Here is a 23,035-nt window from a genome sequence, read left to right as displayed (position 1 = left end):
TCATGGAACGTGGTGCAAGGCACTCCAGATTCCACCATAGAGCACCCTTCTCATTGGTCGAAACAGAGCAGTCTCACCAGCACCAACGATCAAGATTTCTTTGGCCAATAAAGGACAGCACAAGCGGCTAATTCATATTGTTATCAAAGAATTCATCAAGAAAAATGATGAATTATCATCCAGACATAGGTGCCGGACATAGGTGTATAAATTAGCAATACAAATAATACGTCGTTTTAAGTTGTGATATTTATTCATAACCCAGATAAAAAAATCTTGATACTAAAACAGTTTTTACAGATTTATATTATTAAAGTATTTATTTGTAAAACATTTACCCCCAAACTTGCTATACACATCTACATGTCTTTATAACATTGATAGCAGGAGAAAATTCAATTTAGCAATATTAAAATAATAATCATAACAAACATAATGTGTCAAAATGATGTTAATATTTACCGTAACAACTCTATGAGAGACTGCATACCTTTCACACCTTATATTTCCCTTCCCTTATAACCAAAAGTGAGTTGAAAAGAAAGATGCTCCTGCATCCTGATTTTCTTTGGCCCATGAGCCTTTGCAATATTCTGCCCAATCACTGAACTTCAATGCAACTTCTCTGAGCCATCTTAGTATATAGCACCTGGCCTCCAAACAAAATGCTAAGGCTGTCTTTCTCGCTAGACAAGTGAAGACACAGGAGTTCCAAAACTACATTCTAATTCCATCATATCCAGTGGCCTCTAACAGGCATGCAGTATCTTGCACGCAAGCACACGCAAACATACATACGCATGCACATACAAACATACAAACACACACACACACACACACACACACACACACACACACACACACACACACACACACACACACACACACACACACACACACACACACACACACACACACACACACACACAAACATACATACGCATGCACATACAAATACACACACACACAAACATCCCAGCCACACAAACACACACATCTTGGCCTTAGACCGTTAAAAAATGTGGCTTGAAACAAATGGGAGGTCAATCTTTCAGGAAGTTAGGGTCACAGACACTGAAGACCCTGAGATGGAGCTTTCCCCTTCTTTTTTGAACCTTTATTTAACTAGGAAAGTCAGTTAAGAACCAATTCTTATTTACAATGACGGCCTACCCCGGCCAAACCCTCCCCTAACCCGGACGACGCTGGGCCAATTGTGCGCCGCCCTATGGGACTCCCAATCACGGCCGGTTGTGATACAGCCCGGGATCTAACCCGGGGTGCAGAGTCATAGGTGGCGTTCCTGCCTGACTAAATTGCAGACACCTGCCAGATCTCAACACTCGTGTAGGTGTTTAACATATCTGCTAACCACATCATATGACATAGCAATCTGATGTCGGACTGTGGCGCATAACTATTGGTTGATGCAATGAAACGTCTGCGATGTAGTCAGTCGTGCCACCGCAGACAGAGAGCAGGAGGGTCAGGTCCAAACATAGAGTTATTCAGAGACGTTTGTGGATGAGAATAATCCAGTGTTCCTGTATTCCTTTTTACTGCGTGGCCTCTTCAAAGACCAAACTGTTATTAACTAATCCAAATGTGACATCACATGGAGAAACAACGTCTCGTTGTCATAGAGAGCTCATGGCTTGACGAGCAAACAGCAACATTGACAATAAATAAAGGTTGATGATGAGCAACTAAAAAACTGTAAGAACATAAAAATACAGTCAGGATTGCATATCAAAACGACAGAGACTGAGACAAAATGTATTTGGCACAAAATAAAACATTTAAAAGCAATATTTTGATTAAGTGAGACTTTTAAACTATATCCATTGCTTTGTGAATTTGATTGTCCTTCACCGTTAACATTGAGTGCATGTGTGTTCCTAATTAAGAGGCATGTCTATTAATTCATCAATAACCCAACTGACGAATCTCCAACAAATTGTCAATATTCAAACCTTTTTTTTTATGTTGACAGTACCTTGACCTTGGTATGACCTTATCAGCCACCTGTTTCAGGTCACTGATGAATTTTGGCCACAGGGACTTTGGACCTCACAGAGCTACAGGTACGTGTGCAAGAAAACCCATTGTCACAAAGCAAAGCCATATATGCACATAGGGGGATGTCTTGTATTCTCAGAGTGAGAAACAGTTTGATTATTAAGTTCCCAGTGATCTCTGAATAACACAGCTACTTGATGTTCTTCATAAGTACTACTTCAATAGTACTTCATGAAGATCTTACAGAGTAGAAGCTTTGGTTTTTACAGGTCCAAATGTGTACTTGAAGTATAGCGCTTCTATACACCTGCATATGCAGACCAACTCATTTTGAATTGAATAATGTGGAGAGCATGCCACAATGGCATAGTTAAAGTGATGCCAGGGCAGTATTAGAATGTATTTCAATACCAATAAAAATAAATATATGTAAATATCTGTATTTCTCACTTGTTAATAGTATTCTTTTGTAACCCGTGAATGCAGTCCACGTGGATCTGCTATGTAGCGAGGAACAACTGAAAAGTACATAAATAAAGATGGTTATAAAACAAAATAACACATGTGGAAAGTAACACATTTAAGGACACATTTACACTTCAACAGGATGGCTCCTCTCTCTGAGAGAGACCTCTCCTGTCATATCCTTCTCTCATTTCTGTGCTCTCTCTCTCTCTCTCTCTCTCTCTCTCTCTCTCTCTCTCTCTCTGTGTCTGTCTGTCTGTCTGTCTGTCTGTCTGTCTGTCTGTCTGTCTCAGCAGGGCATATGTAGTGCAACACTTTTACATCTTCAGCTCATCGTCCCAAAAAAAACACAAAGAGCCATATTCACCCCTCATAGAAAAATAAATCAATAAAAAAACATGGAAAGATACCTTTCATATATTCTTCTATATAAAATAGTTGTTATATACATATAGACAACAACAACAACAAAAAGAACAGATAATTGACCTGTACAGTATACACCTGATCCATAAGAGAGACAAGAGGTACTGAAGTGTATGGCTTGACTGGAAAAATTATTCCAAATATTTACATCTTTATCATCGATATCTTATACATATTTTAACATCCCTGGAATCACGAAGACGAACTATGGAGAGTACATCCCATACCTCACTCACTCACGCACTCAGCTGAAATGAGGCAACCACAGGCCTGGTCCGGAGGGACCTAATGGTGCCTTGAACTGTCCAATCCAAACCTACGTTCAGCTCGAATTTGGTGACCTATGATGGGTGAGTGGTGTAAAGATGAGGTGTGAAACAGTCCCTCAAACATGCCATCCTCAGTCTAAACTAAAGAGATGTTAAGTTGGACCAATGGAAAGTCAGTCGGGTGTCATTGACCTCCTGGATCCTGGTTGTTCAGGACCCAGATCTTTGTCTTCAGTTACCCAGTGAGGGTGTGAGCAGAATGGGGTTCACTGCTGTGAATGGCTACCTCCTCCCCTTCTTCTAACTAGACCCCAGTCTAGCAGCCATGTGTGTTGAGATATCCAGTGTAGACAGGGGACAGCCCTGCCTTGGCCCTGACGTCCACCACTAGTCAGCACTGACTAAGGCCAGGGGTCCTTCAGGCAAAGCCACAGGCACCTTGACCTTCACTTCCTCCAGGACTGACCCATCTGGGAACCCTCCTACGGACTGAGTCAGGCCATGGGCACCTTCAGGCAAAGCTGCGGGGACCTTCACCTTCATTTCCCATCAGATGGGTGGTTCAGTAGTATCCTAAGGACAAGATGTCCTCAGCTCAGCAGACGATGGCCACCCCCTCAGCAGTGAGCAGTTGACCGCTGGTGGGGTCGTAGGTGCCAGCCAGATAGTACAGGCCTTGGGTGGTCACGCTGCTGCTGAGTTTCTGGCCGCGGGCCATGTGCTCATACTCCTCGCGGCTCACCACCTGGCACTTGTGGGAGATTGTCTGGACGTCATTCTCGTCCTCGTGGCACGACTGATACAGAGCGTGCTGAGAGAGAGAGAGAGAGAGAGAGAGAGAGAGAGAGAGAGAGAGAGAGAGAGAGAGAGAGAGAGAGAGAGAGAGAGAGAGAGAGAGAGAGAGAGAGAGAGAGAGAGAGAGAGAGAGAGAGAGAGAGAGAGAGAGAGAGAGAGAGAGAGAGAGAGAGAGAGAGAGAGAGAGAGAGAGAGAGAGAGAGAGAGAGAGAGAGAGAGAGAGAGGAGAGAGAGGCAAACAGCAAACGTCAGTATTTTCAATCGACTTCAACTCTGAAACCATAATATGCTGAGATACCAAAAGACTATGACAGCTTGCTATCCCCTGTAATGTTACACTATGGTCGCGTTTCAAACAGATGAACAACCTGTGCACTACGATTGGTATAATAACAGATGTTTTATTGCTTGTGCAACATCAAGGCACATTCCCAACTAAAATTCCCAGGTTTTCCAGGAATCCCAGTTGAAGGATGCCCAGTTCCTAAAACCAGGATTTTGCAGCCCAAATGGCAATAGAGTGGTCTAAACCTGAATGTGGATGTACCTTGCTGTCGCGGTGCCTCTTGCCCAACTTGGTCTCCTCTGGGTGGTAGAACCACTTGACCTTCACCACCATGCTGGAGCTCCACGATTCCCAGAAGTTCTCGATGCGGCCCACGTAGGGTAGGTGGGGCCGGCCGGCAGAGAGGAACATGGCACAGTCGCCCACTCGCACCACGTCCCTTCCCCGTACGATGGCCTTGTAGAACAGCTTCCTGGACTTCCCCTTCAGCCCCCGCCTCTGTGGAGACACAGGAACACTCAGAACACAGTCATGTCTAGGAACTAGGGGGATTCAATCCAACTCAGATAAACGTCCTGTTCAATACGATACACTTCTAAAAGACATCTCCCTGATGTTTTGCGGAGATCACGTTGCTGTAAACTACGTGGCTGTCAGCTCAAGGAGAAATCCCCTTTAGAAGTCACCCTCAGTGCACAGGTTTAGAAGTCACCCTCAGTGCACAGGTTTAGAAGTCACCCTCAGTGCACAGGTTTAGAAGTCACCCTCAGTGCACAGGTTTAGAAGTCACCCTCAGTGCACAGGTTTAGAAGTCACCCTCAGTGCACAGGTTGATTGTGTTGGATTGAATACCATTCTAGCCGTGCTTAAAGTCACCTGAAGTAGTTTGTAGCTCTGGTCAATAGTGCGGCTCTAAAGGTCATGTACCTCTACTATGGAGGATTGTGAGAGAGTTAGGGTCTCATGTACCTCTGCTATGGAGGATTGTGAGAGAGTTAGGGTCTCATGTACCTCTGCTATGGAGGATTGTGAGAGAGTTAGGGTCTCATGTACCTCTGCTATGGAGGATTGTGAGAGAGTTAGGGTCTCATGTACCTCTGCTATGGAGGATTGTGAGAGAGTTAGGGTCTCATGTACCTCTGCTATGGAGGATTGTGAGAGAGTTAGGGTCTCATGTACCTCTACTATGGAGGATTGTGAGAGGGTTAGGGTCTCATGTACCGATGATATGGAGGATTGGGAGAGAGTTAGGGTCTCATGTACCTCTGTTATGGAGGATTGGGAGAGAGTTAGGGTCTCATGTACCTCTGCTATGGAGGATTGTGAGAGAGTTAGGGTCTCATGTACCTCTGCTATGGAGGATTGTGAGAGAGTTAGGGTCTCATGTACCTCTGATATGGAGGATTGTGAGAGGGTTAGGGTCTCATGTACCTGTGATATGGAGGATTGGGAGAGAGTTAGGGTCTCATGTACCTCTGCTATGGAGGATTGGGAGAGAGTTAGGGTCTCATGTACCTCTGATATGGAGGATTGTGAGAGGGTTAGGGTCTCATGTACCTGTGATATGGAGGATTGGGAGAGAGTTAGGGTCTCATGTACCTCTGCTATGGAGGATTGGGAGAGAGTTAGGGTCTCATGTACCGATGATATGGAGGATTGGGAGAGAGTTAGGGTCTCATGTACCTCTGTTATGGAGGATTGGGAGAGAGTTAGGGTCTCATGTACCTCTGCTATGGAGGATTGTGAGAGGGTTAGGGTCTCATGTACCTCTGCTATGGAGGATTGTGAGAGGGTTAGGGTCTCATGTACCTCTGCTATGGAGGATTGTGAGAGAGTTAGGGTCTCATGTACCTCTGCTATGGAGGATTGTGAGAGAGTTAGGGTCTCATGTACCTCTGCTATGGAGGATTGTGAGAGAGTTAGGGTCTCATGTACCTCTGCTATGGAGGATTGTGAGAGGGTTAGGGTCTCATGTACCTCTGCTATGGAGGATTGTGAGAGGGTTAGGGTCTCATGTACCTCTGCTATGGAGGATTGTGAGAGAGTTAGGGTCTCATGTACCTCTGATATGGAGGATTGTGAGTTAGGGTCTCATGTACCTCTGCTATGGAGGATTGGGAGAGAGTTAGGGTCTCATGTACCTCTGCTATGGAGGATTGTGAGAGAGTTAGGGTCTCATGTACCTCTGATATGGAGGATTGTGAGAGGGTTAGGGTCTCATGTACCTCTGCTATGGAGGATTGTGAGAGAGTTAGTGTCTCATGTACCTCTGCTATGGAGGATTGGGAGAGAGTTAGGGTCTCATGTACCTATGATATGGAGGATTGTGAGAGGGTTAGGGTCTCATGTACCTCTGCTATGGAGGATTGTGAGAGAGTTAGGGTCTCATGTACCTGTGCTATGGAGGATTGGGAGAGAGTTAGGGTCTCATGTACCTCTGCTATGGAGGATTGTGAGAGGGTTAGGGTCTCATGTACCTCTGCTATGGAGGATTGTGAGAGGGTTAGGGTTTCATGTACCTCTGCTATGGAGGATTGTGAGAGAGTTAGGGTCTCATGTACCTCTGCTATGGAGGATTGGGAGAGAGTTAGGGTCTCATGTACCTCTGCTATGGAGGATTGGGAGAGAGTTAGGGTCTCATGTACCTCTGCTATGGAGGATTGTGAGAGAGTTAGGGTCTCATGTATCTCTGCTATGGAGGATTGTGAGAGAGTTAGGGTCTCATGTACCTCTGCTATGGAGGATTGTGAGAGGGTTAGGGTCTCATGTACCTCTGCTATGGAGGATTGTGAGAGGGTTAGGGTCTCATGTATCTCTGCTATGGAGGATTGTGAGAGAGTTAGGGTCTCATGTACCTCTGATATGGAGGATTGGGAGAGAGTTAGGGTCTCATGTACCTCTGATATGGAGGATTGGGAGAGAGTTAGGGTCTCATGTACCTCTGATATGGAGGATTGTGAGAGGGTTAGGGTCTCATGTACCTCTGCTATGGAGGATTGTGAGAGGGTTAGGGTCTCATGTATCTCTGCTATGGAGGATTGTGAGAGGGTTAGGGTCTCATGTACCTCTGCTATGGAGGATTGGGAGAGAGTTAGGGTCTCATGTACCTCTGCTATGGAGGATTGTGAGAGGGTTAGGGTCTCATGTACCTCTGCTATGGAGGATTGGGAGAGGGTTAGGGTCTCATGTACCTCTGCTATGGAGGATTGGGAGAGGGTTAGGGTCTCATGTACCTCTGATATGGAAGATTGGGAGAGAGTTAGGGTCTCATGTACCTCTGCTATGGAGGATTGTGAGAGGGTTAGGGTCTCATGTACCTCTGCTATGGAGGATTGGGAGAGGGTTAGGGTCTCATGTACCTCTGCTATGGAGGATTGTGAGAGAGTTAGGGTCTCATGTATCTCTGCTATGGAGGATTGTGAGAGAGTTAGGGTCTCATGTACCTCTGCTATGGAGGATTGTGAGAGGGTTAGGGTCTCATGTATCTCTGCTATGGAGGATTGTGAGAGAGTTAGGGTCTCATGTACCTCTGCTATGGAGGATTGTGAGAGGGTTAGGGTCTCATGTACCTCTGCTATGGAGGATTGTGAGAGGGTTAGGGTCTCATGTATCTCTGCTATGGAGGATTGTGAGAGAGTTAGGGTCTCATGTACCTCTGATATGGAGGATTGGGAGAGAGTTAGGGTCTCATGTACCTCTGATATGGAGGATTGGGAGAGAGTTAGGGTCTCATGTACCTCTGATATGGAGGATTGTGAGAGGGTTAGGGTCTCATGTACCTCTGCTATGGAGGATTGTGAGAGGGTTAGGGTCTCATGTATCTCTGCTATGGAGGATTGTGAGAGGGTTAGGGTCTCATGTACCTCTGCTATGGAGGATTGGGAGAGAGTTAGGGTCTCATGTACCTCTGCTATGGAGGATTGTGAGAGGGTTAGGGTCTCATGTACCTCTGCTATGGAGGATTGGGAGAGGGTTAGGGTCTCATGTACCTCTGCTATGGAGGATTGGGAGAGGGTTAGGGTCTCATGTACCTCTGATATGGAAGATTGGGAGAGAGTTAGGGTCTCATGTACCTCTGCTATGGAGGATTGTGAGAGGGTTAGGGTCTCATGTACCTCTGCTATGGAGGATTGGGAGAGGGTTAGGGTCTCATGTACCTCTGCTATGGAGGATTGTGAGAGAGTTAGGGTCTCATGTACCTCTGCTATGGAGGATTGGGAGAGGGTTAGGGTCTCATGTACCTCTGCTATGGAGGATTGTGAGAGGGTTAGGGTCTCATGTACCTCTGCTATGGAGGATTGGGAGAGGGTTAGGGTCTCATGTACCTCTGCTATGGAGGATTGGGAGAGGGTTAGGGTCTCATGTACCTCTGATATGGAGGATTGTGAGAGGGTTAGGGTCTCATGTACCTCTGCTATGGAGGATTGTGAGAGGGTTAGGGTCTCATGTACCTCTGCTATGGAGGATTGTGAGAGGGTTAGGGTCTCATGTACCTATGATATGGAGGATTGTGAGAGGGTTAGGGTCTCATGTACCTCTGATATGGAGGATTGTGAGAGGGTTAGGGTCTCATGTACCTCTGATATGGAGGATTGTGAGAGAGTAAGGGTCTCATGTACCTCTGATATGGAGGATTGTGAGAGGGTTAGGGTCTCATGTACCTCTGCTATGGAGGATTGTGAGAGGGTTAGGGTCTCATGTATCTCTGCTATGGAGGATTGTGAGAGGGTTAGGGTCTCATGTACCTCTGCTATGGAGGATTGTGAGAGGGTTAGGGTCTCATGTACCTCTGCTATGGAGGATTGTGAGAGGGTTAGGGCAGGAATAGATTGGCATAACCTTAATGACCACAGAATTGTTCCGTTTTAAAAAAGATCAACCCCTGTCTCACCTGAGTGGGGTTCCCCGACCACCTCCACATCTGTCTTCCCGGTAGGAACGTGTTCATCTTGGGTCTTGGTCCTGCATCATCGGGGATAATCCTCTGCCTCTTCACCAGGTCTCTGGGGGGTTTGGAGGGGGACGAGCTGCCGCACTCCTTCCTTTTGAGAAGCTTGTTGTTGGCACTGTGGTCGTTGGTGGCTCCTCCTCCCTTGGTGTTGGATACGGCCACGGCCTTGGCCACGAAGGACTGTTGGCCCTGGTGGGGTCCGGCTGCGGCCGGGGGCTCAGGGGACTGCAGCAGGCCATGGTGGGAGGACAGGCAGCTCTGTAGCAGCAGCGTGGAGCTCTCCTCATCCTCCGAGCTGTAGGACGAGTCGTTATCCGAGGAGCACAGGCTGGAACTGGACATGGAACCTGAGCTGGATGAACTTGAGGAACCAGAGGAAGAGGATGAGACGGATAGGCGCGAGAGAAAGCTTCCCGCCGTCCTCAGGCCTCCAGAGGCTGCTGTGGCCAGCGCAGCCGCCCTTCTCCTCCTCCTCTCCTCCTCTTCCTCCTCCTCTTCGTCGTCCAGGTCCGAGTAGGAGCTGTGGCAGTCCCGATGGCAGCTGAGACCCAGCTCGCCGACACCGTACTCCCCCATAGCCAGGGAGGGAGAAGCCTTCCTCTGTGGAGGGGCAACCTTAAGGAGGAGCTCAGCCCTCGAGGCAGAACCTCCCTTCCTGTTGTCCTTGACCAGCAGGACTGGGTGGGAGTAGGCCTCAGGCCTGGGGAGGCCGCCCACGCCTTTGGCCCCGAACCCAGAGCCACCGCCCAGCAGCAGCAGGGCCTTGCTGTTCTTCGTCTTGGGTGAAGTCACCCCCTCGTGATCCAGTTTGACCAGGAACTCCTGACCGCTCTTCCTGCTGCTCCGCGGAACCTCGCCGGGCCTCCGTCTCTGGACATACGGCCCGGTCCTGGAACCCAGGGACATGCCGGTGGGCTGGGTGCTACAGAAGGAGGAGTAGCCGTTAGCGATGCTGCTGAAGGAGTCAACCTCGAAGGAGCTGCTGCTGAACAGGCCCTTGGTCGGGGCAGAGACAGGGGCCGGGGGCAGGGGGAACAGGTGGGCCTCCCTCGTCCCCCTCAGGGCCTTCCTGGGAGTCCCGTTGAGCTGGAACAGATTTTCACAGGCTCTCTTCCTGGGGACGGCCACAGCCGGCCAGCTGAGCAGAGGGGCTGCGTTCTTATTGCTGCTGTCTGACAGGTTCTTCTTCTTCCCTGAACCTTTGGGTCTCCCTGCAATTCAAACCAATTGAATGTCTGGTAAGTCACCAATCAGTTCACACTACATATACCTTTACAAGATCAAGAGGTTACAAGAAATGAATAACACACTTTTTCTGCGTCCCATCAGGCTAAATATACTATCATTTGTTTTTCAAATAGAGAGGATATAAAGCATGTATGAGGATGATCTTGTCTGACCTGGTCGTCTCCTGACAGGCTCTGTGCTGGCCTGTCTTTCCGAGACTCTCTCACTCAGCGGGGCTTTTTCCAGACTGAAGCTCCTCCGAGCCGCGCGGCTGCTAGACACCAGGTGGGCAGGGGACGACTCTGCACCTACAGAGGGACAGGAAGGGGAGGGTTAATACATCTCTAACATACACCTGCATAATCACTGTCATAAGTAATACGTATAAGTAAGTAGCTTTGCACAAGCCTTGGCTAGTGTGAGCCGGAATGGCTCATAGGAGTAGTAGCCTATCTCCTGTTTCTGTAGCGCGAGGCAGCTAGATGTGCAACTACACCCCCTGGACAGGATGTTAGTCTATCTCCTGTTTCTGTAGCGTGAGGCAGCTAGATGTGCAACTACACCCCCTGGACAGGATGTTAGTCTATCTCCTGTTTCTGTAGCGTGAGGCAGCTAGATGTGCAACTACACCCCCTGGACAGGATGTTAGTCTATCTCCTGTTTCTGTAGCGTGAGGCAGCTAGATGTGCAACTACACCCCCTGGACAGGATGTTAGTCTATCTCCTGTTTCTGTAGCGTGAGGCAGCTAGATGTGCAACTACACCCCCTGGACAGGATGTTAGTCTATCTCCTGTTTCTGTAGCGTGAGGCAGCTAGATGTGCAACTACACCCCCTGGACAGGATGTTAGTCTATCTCCTGTTTCTGTAGCGTGAGGCAGCTAGATGTGCAACTACACCCCCTGGACAGGATGTTAGTCTATCTCCTGTTTCTGTAGCGTGAGGCAGCTAGATGTGCAACTACACCCCCTGGACAGGATGTTAGTCTATCTCCTGTTTCTGTAGCGTGAGGCAGCTAGATGTACAACTACACCCCCTGGACAGGATGTTAGTCTATCTCCTGTTTCTGTAGCGTGAGGCAGCTAGATGTACAAGTACACCCCCTGGACAGGATGTTAGTCTATCTCCTGTTTCTGTAGCGTGAGGCAGCTAGATGTACAAGTACACCCCCTGGACAGGATGTTAGTCTATCTCCTGTTTCTGTAGCGTGAGGCAGCTAGATGTACAACTACACCCCCTGGACAGGATGTTAGTCTATCTCCTGTTTCTGTAGCGTGAGGCAGCTAGATGTACAACTACACCCCCTGGACAGGATGTTAGTCTATCTCCTGTTTCTGTAGCGTGAGGCAGCTAGATGTACAACTACACCCCCTGGACAGGATGTTAGTCTATCTCCTGTTTCTGTAGCGTGAGGCAGCTAGATGTACAACTACACCCCCTGGACAGGATGTTAGTCTATCTCCTGTTTCTGTAGCGTGAGGCAGCTAGATGTACAACTACACCCCCTGGACAGGATGTTAGTCTATCTCCTGTTTCTGTAGCGTGAGGCAGCTAGATGTACAAGTACACCCCCTGGACAGGATGTTAGTCTATCTCCTGTTTCTGTAGCGTGAGGCAGCTAGATGTGCAACTACACCCCCTGGACAGGATGTTAGCCTATCTCCTGTTTCTGTAGCGTGAGGCAGCTAGATGTACAAGTACACCCCCTGGACAGGATGTTAGTCTATCTCCTGTTTCTGTAGCGTGAGGCAGCTAGATGTACAAGTACACCCCCTGGACAGGATGTTAGTCTATCTCCTGTTTCTGTAGCGTGAGGCAGCTAGATGTGCAACTACACCCCCTGGACAGGATGTTAGTCTATCTCCTGTTTCTGTAGCGTGAGGCAGCTAGATGTGCAACTACACCCCCTGGACAGGATGTTAGTCTATCTCCTGTTTCTGTAGCGTGAGGCAGCTAGATGTGCAACTACACCCCCTGGACAGGATGTTAGTCTATCTCCTGTTTCTGTAGCGTGAGGCAGCTAGATGTACAACTACACCCCCTGGACAGGATGTTAGTCTATCTCCTGTTTCTGTAGCGTGAGGCAGCTAGATGTGCAACTACACCCCCTGGACAGGATGTTAGTCTATCTCCTGTTTCTGTAGCGTGAGGCAGCTAGATGTACAACTACACCCCCTGGACAGGATGTTAGCCTATCTCCTGTTTCTGTAGCGTGAGGCAGCTTGATGGACAACTACACCCCCTGGACAGGATGTTAGTCTATCTCCTGTTTCTGTAGCGTGAGGCAGCTAGATGTACAACTACACCCCCTGGACAGGATGTTAGTCTATCTCCTGTTTCTGTAGCGTGAGGCAGCTAGATGTACAACTACACCCCCTGGACAGGATGTTAGTCTATCTCCTGTTTCTGTAGCGTGAGGCAGCTAGATGTACAACTACACCCCCTGGACAGGATGTTAGTCTATCTCCTGTTTCTGTAGCGTGAGGCAGCTAGATGTACAACTACACCCCCTGGACAGGATGTTAGTCTATCTCCTGTTTCTGTAGCGTGAGGCAGCTAGATGTACAACTACACCCCCTGGACAGGATGTTAGTCTATCTCCTGTTTCTGTAGCGTGAGGCAGCTAGATGTGCAACTACACCCCCTGGACAGGATGTTAGTCTATCTCCTGTTTCTGTAGCGTGAGGCAGCTAGATGTGCAACTACACCCCCTGGACAGGATGTTAGTCTATCTCCTGTTTCTGTAGCGTGAGGCAGCTAGATGTGCAACTACACCCCCTGGACAGGATGTTAGTCTATCTCCTGTTTCTGTAGCGTGAGGCAGCTAGATGTGCAACTACACCCCCTGGACAGGATGTTAGTCTATCTCCTGTTTCTGTAGCGTGAGGCAGCTAGATGTGCAACTACACCCCCTGGACAGGATGTTAGTCTATCTCCTGTTTCTGTAGCGTGAGGCAGCTAGATGTACAAGTACACCCCCTGGACAGGATGTTAGTCTATCTCCTGTTTCTGTAGCGTGAGGCAGCTAGATGTGCAACTACACCCCCTGGACAGGATGTTAGTCTATCTCCTGTTTCTGTAGCGTGAGGCAGCTAGATGTGCAACTACACCCCCTGGACAGGATGTTAGTCTATCTCCTGTTTCTGTAGCGTGAGGCAGCTAGATGTGCAACTACACCCCCTGGACAGGATGTTAGTCTATCTCCTGTTTCTGTAGCGTGAGGCAGCTAGATGTGCAACTACACCCCCTGGACAGGATGTTAGTCTATCTCCTGTTTCTGTAGCGTGAGGCAGCTAGATGTACAAGTACACACCCTGGACAGGATGTTAGTCTATCTCCTGTTTCTGTAGCGTGAGGCAGCTAGATGTACAAGTACACCCCCTGGACAGGATGTTAGTCTATCTCCTGTTTCTGTAGCGTGAGGCAGCTAGATGTGCAACTACACCCCCTGGACAGGATGTCTATCGTAGAGCCTTACCCCCAAATCTATCTCCTTAATGCTCAGTGCCACGCAGAGGCGCATTGGGGCCCATTTTTTCGGTCTTTGTTATGCCTTGGCTAGGGATCGAACTGCCAACCTTCCAATTACAGGGCAGACACTAACGTCAGGGCCACTGAGTTGGTCAATAAAGTCATAGTAATGTCTCAAATGCAGCAAGATATTGTCCATGATTCATAATGTGACTGGAAGGTCTCTTATAAGGTCTCCTAATAATTGTAATTAGAAGGTCTAGTATAGTTAGTAACCCTGTAAGCATACAAGGTGGATGACAGAGTGAGACAAAAGAGACACTCACAGTGGATCTGGTAGCCCGGGGGGAGGAGGCGGATGTTTAGGAGGGAGATCCTCCCCCTGTCTCCATCATCAAACTCCACCATTACACCTCCCTGCTTCCCCTCCTCCCCAGAACCACCTGCAGAAAGTAGAGACACATTTAAACAGGAACCACAGGCATTGTTGTGAAATAGTCAAGGTGAATTAATTGCTAAATGAATCAAATAAATAATAACACAAATGGAGGAATGCAGACACAGAGAAAGTGATCCAGTATCTCTCACCTTGGCGTATGTTGCCTGGGTATAGGCAGCGAGAGCGTTCGCTCCAGTAGGCACACACCCTCGTCCCCTCAGAGAGCACCGACTCTGTCTCTGGACGCACATCCAGGACCTGAAAGTCAAACAGACACTGAGTCAAGCAAGTTTCATTACAGACAGACAGCAAAGACACACACACACACACACACGCGCGCGGCTGGTCACTGTGTCACACAGCCAAGCAGCACTATCTCATGCCAATGTGCCAGTCACAGCTGAAAGGAGCGGAAGCTGTGATGCAGTAGATCCTGACTGAAGTAATACTAAGGAGGAGATGAATGGGGGGACTGTGATTGCAGGTTGCCAGATTCTCCTCCCTGACAATGCAGCCAGGGCCCAGCATCCGCCACTCACTGGAGCCCCTTACAGGATGTTTTCATTTACAGTTGCCATGGAGAGGGGTCCCTTGACTGGTGATGTGTGGGGTATAGGCGGGCGGGCGTGTGTATGTGTGTGTTTTGGTGGTGTGTTTGTGTGACTGCGTGTTTGTGTGTTCATGGTTGTGTGTGTTTCTGCGCACACACGCACGTGAATACATATATGTGTGAGTAGGACCTCAGGCTCTGCTCAGGGGATATGGGGTCTTGGTGTAGGAGGTATTCATGAAAGGCTGTTGGACATGGGGTCTTGGTGTAGGAGGTATTCATGAAAGGCTGTTGGACATGGGGTCTTGGTGTAGGAGGTATTCATGAAAGGCTGTTGGACATGGGGTCTTGGTCTAGGAGGTATTCATGAAAGGCTGTTGAACATGGGGTCTTGGTGTAGGAGGTATTCATGAAAGGCTGTTGGACATGGGGTCTTGGTGTAGGAGGTATTCATGAAAGGCTGTTGGACATGGGGTCTCGGTGTAGGAGGTATTCATGAAAGGCTGTTGGACATGGGGTCTTGGTGTAGGAGGTATTCATGAAAGGCTGTTGGACATGGGGTCTTGGTGTAGGAGGTATTCATGAAAGGCTGTTGGAAGAATTGAAAGACAAGAAAGTGGAAGTATGGTGTAATCAAGAACAGCTGCTATCTGACGGCTGTTTACACAGCGGACATGCACACACACGTTACACAGCGGACACACACACACATACACACACAAACACTACACAGCGGAAGGCACATACATACACGTTACAAAGTGGACGACACAGCTGCCAAGGGTAGGGCACTGATGGACTGACTATGCAACTGGGCTTAGGGGAAACCCCCACTTTAACACCAGTTGAGAAATGCTTATGTGTCAGGGAGAGAAAGATTGTTAGGATTTTGACTAAAGGATACTTGTGGGCTTGTGAGAGAGAGAGATGAGAAAGATTGAGCACTGTGTGTGTGTGTGTGTGTGTGTGTGTGTGTGTGTGTGTGTGTGTGTGTGTGTGTGTGTGTGTGTGTGTGTGTGTGTGTGTGGTGTTGTCCTGGCAGCCACGATGCCAAGAATGACAGTCATGACCACGCTACTTCCCCACTGGAGATCAATAAAGTTTATTAAATTGATGACTTGGCGAGGATCCTCCTAGTTACTAAAGTATTTCAAGGAGCAGTGAGAGGAACCTCCTGGTTACTAAAGTATGTCAAGGAGCAGTGAGAGGATCCTCCTGGTTACTAAAGTATGTCAAGGAGCAGTGAGAGGAACCTCCTAGTTACTAAAGTATGTCAATGAGCAGTGAGAGGATCCTCCTAGTTACTAAAGTATGTCAAGGAGCAGTGAGAGGATCCTCCTAGTTACTAAAGTATGTCAAGGAGCAGTGAGAGGATCCTCCTGGTTACTAAAGTATGTCAAGGAGCAGTGAGAGGATCCTCCTGGTTACTAAAGTATGTCAAGGAGCAGTGAGAGGAACCTCCTAGTTACTAAAGTATGTCAAGGAGCAGTGAGAGGATCCTCCTAGTTACTAAAGTATGTCAAGGAGCAGTGAGAGGAACCTCCTAGTTACTAAAGTATGTCAAGGAGCAGTGAGAGGATCCTCCTGGTTACTAAAGTATGTCAAGGAGCAGTGAGAGGAACCTCCTAGTTACTAAAGTATGTCAAGGAGCAGTGAGAGGATCCTCCTGGTTACTAAAGTATGTCAAGGAGCAGTGAGAGGAACCTCCTAGTTACTAAAGTATGTCAAGGAGCAGTGAGAGGATCCTCCTAGTTACTAAAGTATGTCAAGGAGCAGTGAGAGGAACCTCCTAGTTACTAAAGTATGTCAAGGAGAAGTGAGAGGATCCTCCTAGTTACTAAAGTATGTCAAGGAGCAGTGAGAGGATCCTCCTAGTTACTAAAGTATGTCAAGGAGCAGTGAGAGGATCCTCCTAGTTACTTAAGTATGTCAAGGAGCAGTGAGAGGAACCTCCTAGTTACTAAAGTATGTCAAGTAGGAATGATGCAAAAAAAACATTGAGGAACCACCAGGTTGTCCTCTACACACAATCCTCTCCTGTCTCCCTGGAGGAAGGTGTGTGTGTGTGTGTGTGTGTGTGTGTGTGTGTGTGTGTGTGTGTGTGTGTGTGTGTGTGTGTGTGTGTGTGTGTGTGTGTGTGTGTGTGTGTGTGTGTGTGTGTGTGTGTGTGTGTGTGTGTGTGTGTGTTGTGGGTCTGAGGTCTCTGTTATGAGATGACACAGCTGTCACTGAGCCGTAGCACCAGGATGTCATCAGAATGTGGGGCAAAAGTCACCAGTTCGGTTTACAATAAACACCAGCAGAGCTTTCCTCTCAGGGAAAACACACAAACACACACACACAGGAACGAGAACGCTTGCTTGAACAAGTTACACAGCGAAACGCAAATGAATGCCCGCCAAGAATGCCCTGTGGTTTACAGTGTATAATTAGGCTTCATTTCACTGATGTCTTAGATAAACTGTAGCGTTAGCTTAGCCTGGAGCACCAGCAGAAACCTCAGACAGCAAACACACACACGCCGCTACTCAAACCCAGGTGCTAAAGAGAAAATCTAACTGAGGGTTGAGATTGTCCGTTTTATTGAAGTAATAACTGGTATCTGCTATGTATTTTCTCTGGCTAAGGCTGCTATCCTACCCTGCTCATCATTAGCAGGGTCGTGTTCATTAGCGAACGCAACATATTTGTTTTTTAAGCGCTTCGCAAATGAGCGTTTGTTCTTGCACATGTCCAGGTAATCCCTCCCTGTTTCAGTGTGGTTTCTTCCCGTTGGTGCCTAATGAACATGACCCTGAACTGTCCTTTATATGTTCTGCTAGATCTACAGGTAACTCTTAATTGGGCGTTGGGCCACCAGGAGCCACCAGAACAGCGTCTGAAACTCTATTGGAGGGATGCGACACCATTCATCCACAAGAAAATCCATAATTGGGTGGAAAACGCTGTCTCAGGTACCGCTCCAGAACCGCCCATAAGTGTTCAACTGGATTGAGATCTGGTGACTGAGACACACACACACACACACACACACACACACACACACACACACACACACACACACACACACACACACACACACACACACACACACACACACACACACACACACACACCTTTTAAACCCCCTGTGCTCCTTTGAGACCCCTATTTCAAAGTCACTGAGATCTCTTCTAGCCGTGGTAGCCAAAATAATGGGCAACGTGTCATTTTTATACATGACCCTAAGCATGATGGGATGTTAATTGCTTCATTAACTCAGGAACCACCACTGTGTTCCCTTTATGCTGGCAGTTACAGTTTGTCTACAGTATGAGCCTGTGTCTCCATCAGTATGGGCAGCCTGTGTCTCCATCAGTATGGGCAGCCTGTGTCTCCATCAGTATGAGCCTGTGTGTCCATTAGTATGGGCAGACTATGTCTCCATCAGTATGGGCAGACTGTGTCTCCATCAGTATGGGCAGCCTGTGTCTCCATCAGTATGGGCAGCCTGTGTCTCCATCAGTATGGGCAGCCTGTGTCTCCATCAGTATGGGCAGACTGTGTCTCCATCAGTATGGGCAGCCTGTGTCTCCATCAGTATAGGCAGACTATGTCTCCATCAGTATGGGCAGACTGTGTCTCCATCAGTATGGGCAGCCTGTGTCTCCATCAGTATAGGCAGACTGTGTCCCCATCAGTATGGGCAGCCTGTGTCTCCATCAGTATGGGCAGCCCGTGTCTCCATCAGTATGGGCAGCCCGTGTCTCCATCAGTATGGGCAGCCCATGTCTCCATCAGTATGGGCAGCCCGTGTCTCCATCAGTATGGGCAGCCCGTGTCTCCATCAGTATGGGCAGCCTGTGTCTCCATCAGTATGGGCAGCCTGTGTCTCCATCAGTATGGGCAGCCTGTGTCTCCATCAGTATGGGCAGCCTGTGTCTCCATCAGTATAGGCAGACTGTGTCTCCATCAGTATGGGCAGACTGTGTCTCCATCAGTATGGGCAGACTGTGTCTCCATCAGTATGTGCAGACTGTGTCTCCATCAGTATGGGCAGCCTGTGTCTCCATCAGTATGGGCAGACTGTGTCTCCATTAGTATGGGCAGACTGTGTCTCCATCAGTATGGGCAGCCTGTGTCTCCATCAGTATAGGCAGACTGTGTCTCCATCAGTATGGGCAGCCTGTGTCTCCATCAGTATGGGCAGCCTGTGTCTCCATCAGTATGGGCAGCCCGTGTCTCCATCAGTATGGGCAGCCCGTGTCTCCATCAGTATGGGCAGCCCGTGTCTCCATCAGTATGGGCAGCCTGTGTCTCCATCAGTATGGGCAGCCTGTGTCTCCATCAGTATGGGCAGCCTGTGTCTCCATCAGTATGGGCAGCCTGTGTCTCCATCAGTATGGGGAACCTGTGTCTCCATCAGTATAGGCAGACTGTGTCTCCATCAGTATGGGCAGACTGTGTCTCCATCAGTATGGGCAGACTGTGTCTCCATCAGTATGTGCAGACTGTGTCTCCATCAGTATGGGCAGCCTGTGTCTCCATCAGTATGGGCAGACTGTGTCTCCATTAGTATGGGCAGCCCATGTCTCCATCAGTATGGGCAGACTGTGTCTCCATCATTATGGGCAGACTGTATCTCCATCAGTATGGGCAGCCTGTGTCTCCATCAGTATGGGCAGCCTGTGTCTCCATCAGTATGGGCAGCCTGTGTCTCCATCACTATGGGCAGCCTGTGTCTCCATCAGTATAGGCAGCCTGTGTCTCCATCAGTATGGGCAGCCTGTGTCTCCATCAGTATGGGCAGCCTGTGTCTCCATCACTATGGGCAGCCTGTGTCTCCATCAGTATGGGCAGCCTGTGTCTCCATCAGTATGGGCAGCCTGTGTCTCCATCAGTATGGGCAGCCTGTGTCTCCATCAGTATGGGCAGCCTGTGTCTCCATCACTATGGGCAGCCTGTGTCTCCATCAGTATGGGCAGCCTGTGTCTCCATCAGTATGGGCAGCCTGTGTCTCCATCAGTATGGGCAGCCTGTGTCTCCATCAGTATACGCAGACTGTGTCTCCATCAGTATGGGCAGACTGTGTCTCCATCAGTATGGGCAGACTGTGTCGCCATCAGTATGGGCAGCCTGTGTCTCCATCAGTATGGGCAGACTGTGTCGCCATCAGTATGGGCAGCCTGTGTCTCCATCAGTATGGGCAGACTGTGTCGCCATCAGTATGGGCAGACTGTGTTTCCATCAGTATGGGCAGACTGTGTCTCCATCAGTATGGGCAGACTGTGTCGCCATCAGTATGGGCAGCCTGTGTCTCCATCAGTATGGGTAGACAGTGTCTTCATTAGTATGGGCAGACTGTGTCTCCATCAGTATGGGCAGCCTGTGTCTCCATCAGTATGGGCAGCCTGTGTCTCCATCAGTATGGGCAGACTGTGTCTCCATCAGTATGGGCAGACTGTGTCTCCATCAGTATGGGCAGACTGTGTCTCCATCAGTATGGGCAGACTGTGTCTCCATCAGTATGGGCAGCCTGTGTCTCCATCAGTATGGGCAGACTGTGTCTCCATCAGTATGGGCAGCCTGTGTCTCCATCAGTATGGGCAGACTGTGTCTCCATCAGTATGGGCAGCCTGTGTCTCCATCAGTATGGGCAGCCTGTGTCTCCATCAGTATGGGCAGCCTGTGTCTCCATCAGTATGGGCAGACTGTGTCTCCATCAGTATGGGCAGCCTGTGTCTCCATCAGTATGGGCAGACTGTGTATCCATCAGTATGGGCAGCCTGTGTCTCCATCAGTATGGGCAGACTGTGTCTCCATCAGTATGGGCAGCCTGTGTCTCCATCAGTATGGGCAGACTGTGTCTCCATCAGTATGGGCAGCCTGTGTCTCCATCAGTATGGGCAGACTGTGTCTCCATCAGTATGGGCAGCCTGTGTCTCCATCAGTATGGGCAGCCTGTGTCTCCATCAGTATGGGCAGACTGTGTCTCCATCAGTATGGGAGGCCTGTGTCTCCATCAGTATGGGCAGACTGTGTCTCCATCAGTATGGGCAGCCTGTGTCTCCATCAGTATGGGCAGCCTGTGTCTCCATCAGTATGGGCAGCCTGTGTCTCCATCAGTATGGGCAGACTGTGTCTCCATCAGTATGGGCAGCCTGTGTCTCCATCAGTATGGGCAGACTGTGTCTCCATCAGTATGGGCAGCCTGTGTCTCCATCAGTATGGGCAGCCTGTGTCTCCATCAGTATGGGCAGACTGTGTCTCCATCAGTATGGGCAGACTGTGTCTCCATCAGTATGGGCAGCCTGTGTCTCCATCAGTATGGGCAGCCTGTGTCTCCATCAGTATGGGCAGCCTGTGTCTCCATCAGTATGGGCAGCCTGTGTCTCCATCAGTATGGGCAGCCTGTGTCTCCATCAGTATGGGCAGACTGTGTCTCCATCAGTATGGGCAGCCTGTGTCTCCATCAGTATGGGCAGACTGTGTCTCCATCAGTATGGGCAGCCTGTGTCTCCATCAGTATGGGCAGACTGTGTCTCCATCAGTATGGGCAGACTGTGTCTCCATCAGTATGGGCAGCCTGTGTCTCCATCAGTATGGGCAGACTGTGTCTCCATCAGTATGGGCAGCCTGTGTCTCCATCAGTATGGGCAGACTGTGTCTCCATCAGTATGGGCAGCCTGTGTCTCCATCAGTATGGGCAGCCTGTGTCTCCATCAGTATGGGCAGCCTGTGTCTCCATCAGTATGGGCAGACTGTGTCTCCATCAGTATGGGCAGACTGTGTCTCCATCAGTATGGGCAGCCTGTGTCTCCATCAGTATGGGCAGACTGTGTCTCCATCAGTATGGGCAGCCTGTGTCTCCATCAGTATGGGCAGCCTGTGTTACCAGGAGGGGAAGTCTGCGTCGTCTCCCATTAAGACACAGAACATGTATGGAGCAGGTGCTAGAGGGATTACCCCTACACAGTGACTTGGTTTAACATACACACACACGGGCACAGACACTCAAAGAGGGTAGAGGACAGTAGAGGAGAGAACAGTAGAGGAGAGGACAGTAGAGGAGAGGAGAGGACAGTAGAGGAGAGGAGAGGACAGTAAAGGAGAGGACAGTAGAGGAGAGGACAGTAGAGGAGAGGACAGTAGAGGAGAGGACAGTAGAGGAGAGGACAGTAGAGGAGAGGACAGTAGAGGAGAGGACAGTCGAGGAGAGGACAGTAGAGGAGAGGACAGTAAAGGAGAGGACAGTAGAGGAGAGGACAGTAGAGGAGAGGACAGTAGAGGAGAGGACAGTAGAGGAGAGGACAGTAGAGGAGAGGACAGCAGAGGAGAGGACAGCAGAGGAGAGGACAGCAGAGGATAGGATAGTAGAGGACACTAGAGAAGAGGAGAGGACAGTAGAGGAGAGGACAGTAGAGGAGAGGACAGTAGAGGAGAGGACAGCAGAGGATAGGATAGTAGAGGACACTAGAGAAGAGGAGAGGACAGTAGAGGAGAGGACAGTAGAGGAGAGGACAGTAGAGGAGAGGACAGTAGAGGAGAGGACAGTAGAGGAGAGGACAGTAGAGGACAGTAGAGGAGAGGACAGTAGAGGAGAGGACAGTAGAGGAGAGGACAGCAGAGGAGAGGACAGCAGAGGAGAGGACAGCAGAGGATAGGATAGTAGAGGACACTAGAGAAGAGGAGAGGACAGTAGAGGAGAGGACAGTAGAGGAGAGGACAGTAGAGGAGAGGACAGTAGAGGAGAGGACAGCAGAGGAGAGGACAGCAGAGGATAGGATAGTAGAGGACACTAGAGAAGAGGAGAGGACAGTAGAGGAGAGGACAGTAGAGGAGAGGACAGTAGAGGAGAGGACAGCAGAGGAGAGGACAGCAGAGGAGAGGACAGCAGAGGATAGGATAGTAGAGGACACTAGAGAAGAGGAGAGGACAGTAGAGGAGAGGACAGCAGAGGAGAGGACAGCAGAGGAGAGGACAGCAGAGGATAGGATAGTAGAGGACACTAGAGAAGAGGAGAGGACAGTAGAGGAGAGGACAGTAGAGGAGAGGACAGTAGAGGAGAGGACAGCAGAGGAGAGGACAGCAGAGGATATGATAGTAGAGTACACTAGAGAAGAGGAGAGGACAGTAGAGGAGAGGACAGCAGAGGAGAG

At 49.2% G+C, this 23,035-nt stretch overlaps 1 protein-coding gene across 9 annotated transcripts in view; it reads right to left on the bottom strand.

The window, feature by feature from the left end:
• Nucleotides 1-231: 231 nt before the first annotated feature.
• Nucleotides 232-23,035, bottom strand: part of LOC139571262 (BAH and coiled-coil domain-containing protein 1) — a 202,419-nt gene continuing 179,615 nt past the window's right edge. For all 9 annotated transcript variants that reach the window (XM_071393974.1, XM_071393965.1, XM_071394000.1 and 6 more), the window contains 6 exons: nucleotides 14,497-14,605; nucleotides 14,235-14,351; nucleotides 10,612-10,746; nucleotides 9,152-10,422; nucleotides 4,522-4,758; nucleotides 232-3,990 (listed from right to left, as the gene is read on the bottom strand). In XM_071393974.1, the coding sequence (XP_071250075.1) occupies nucleotides 3,775-3,990; nucleotides 4,522-4,758; nucleotides 9,152-10,422; nucleotides 10,612-10,746; nucleotides 14,235-14,351; nucleotides 14,497-14,605 (2,085 nt within the window). In that variant the 3' untranslated portion in view covers nucleotides 232-3,774. The remainder of the gene's footprint in view (nucleotides 3,991-4,521; nucleotides 4,759-9,151; nucleotides 10,423-10,611; nucleotides 10,747-14,234; nucleotides 14,352-14,496; nucleotides 14,606-23,035) is intronic.

This window comes from Salvelinus alpinus, chromosome 1 (genome assembly GCF_045679555.1).
Source record: "Salvelinus alpinus chromosome 1, SLU_Salpinus.1, whole genome shotgun sequence".
Classification (NCBI taxonomy): Eukaryota; Metazoa; Chordata; class Actinopteri; order Salmoniformes; family Salmonidae; genus Salvelinus; species Salvelinus alpinus.
This window is presented reverse-complemented; position numbering and strand designations above follow the sequence as displayed.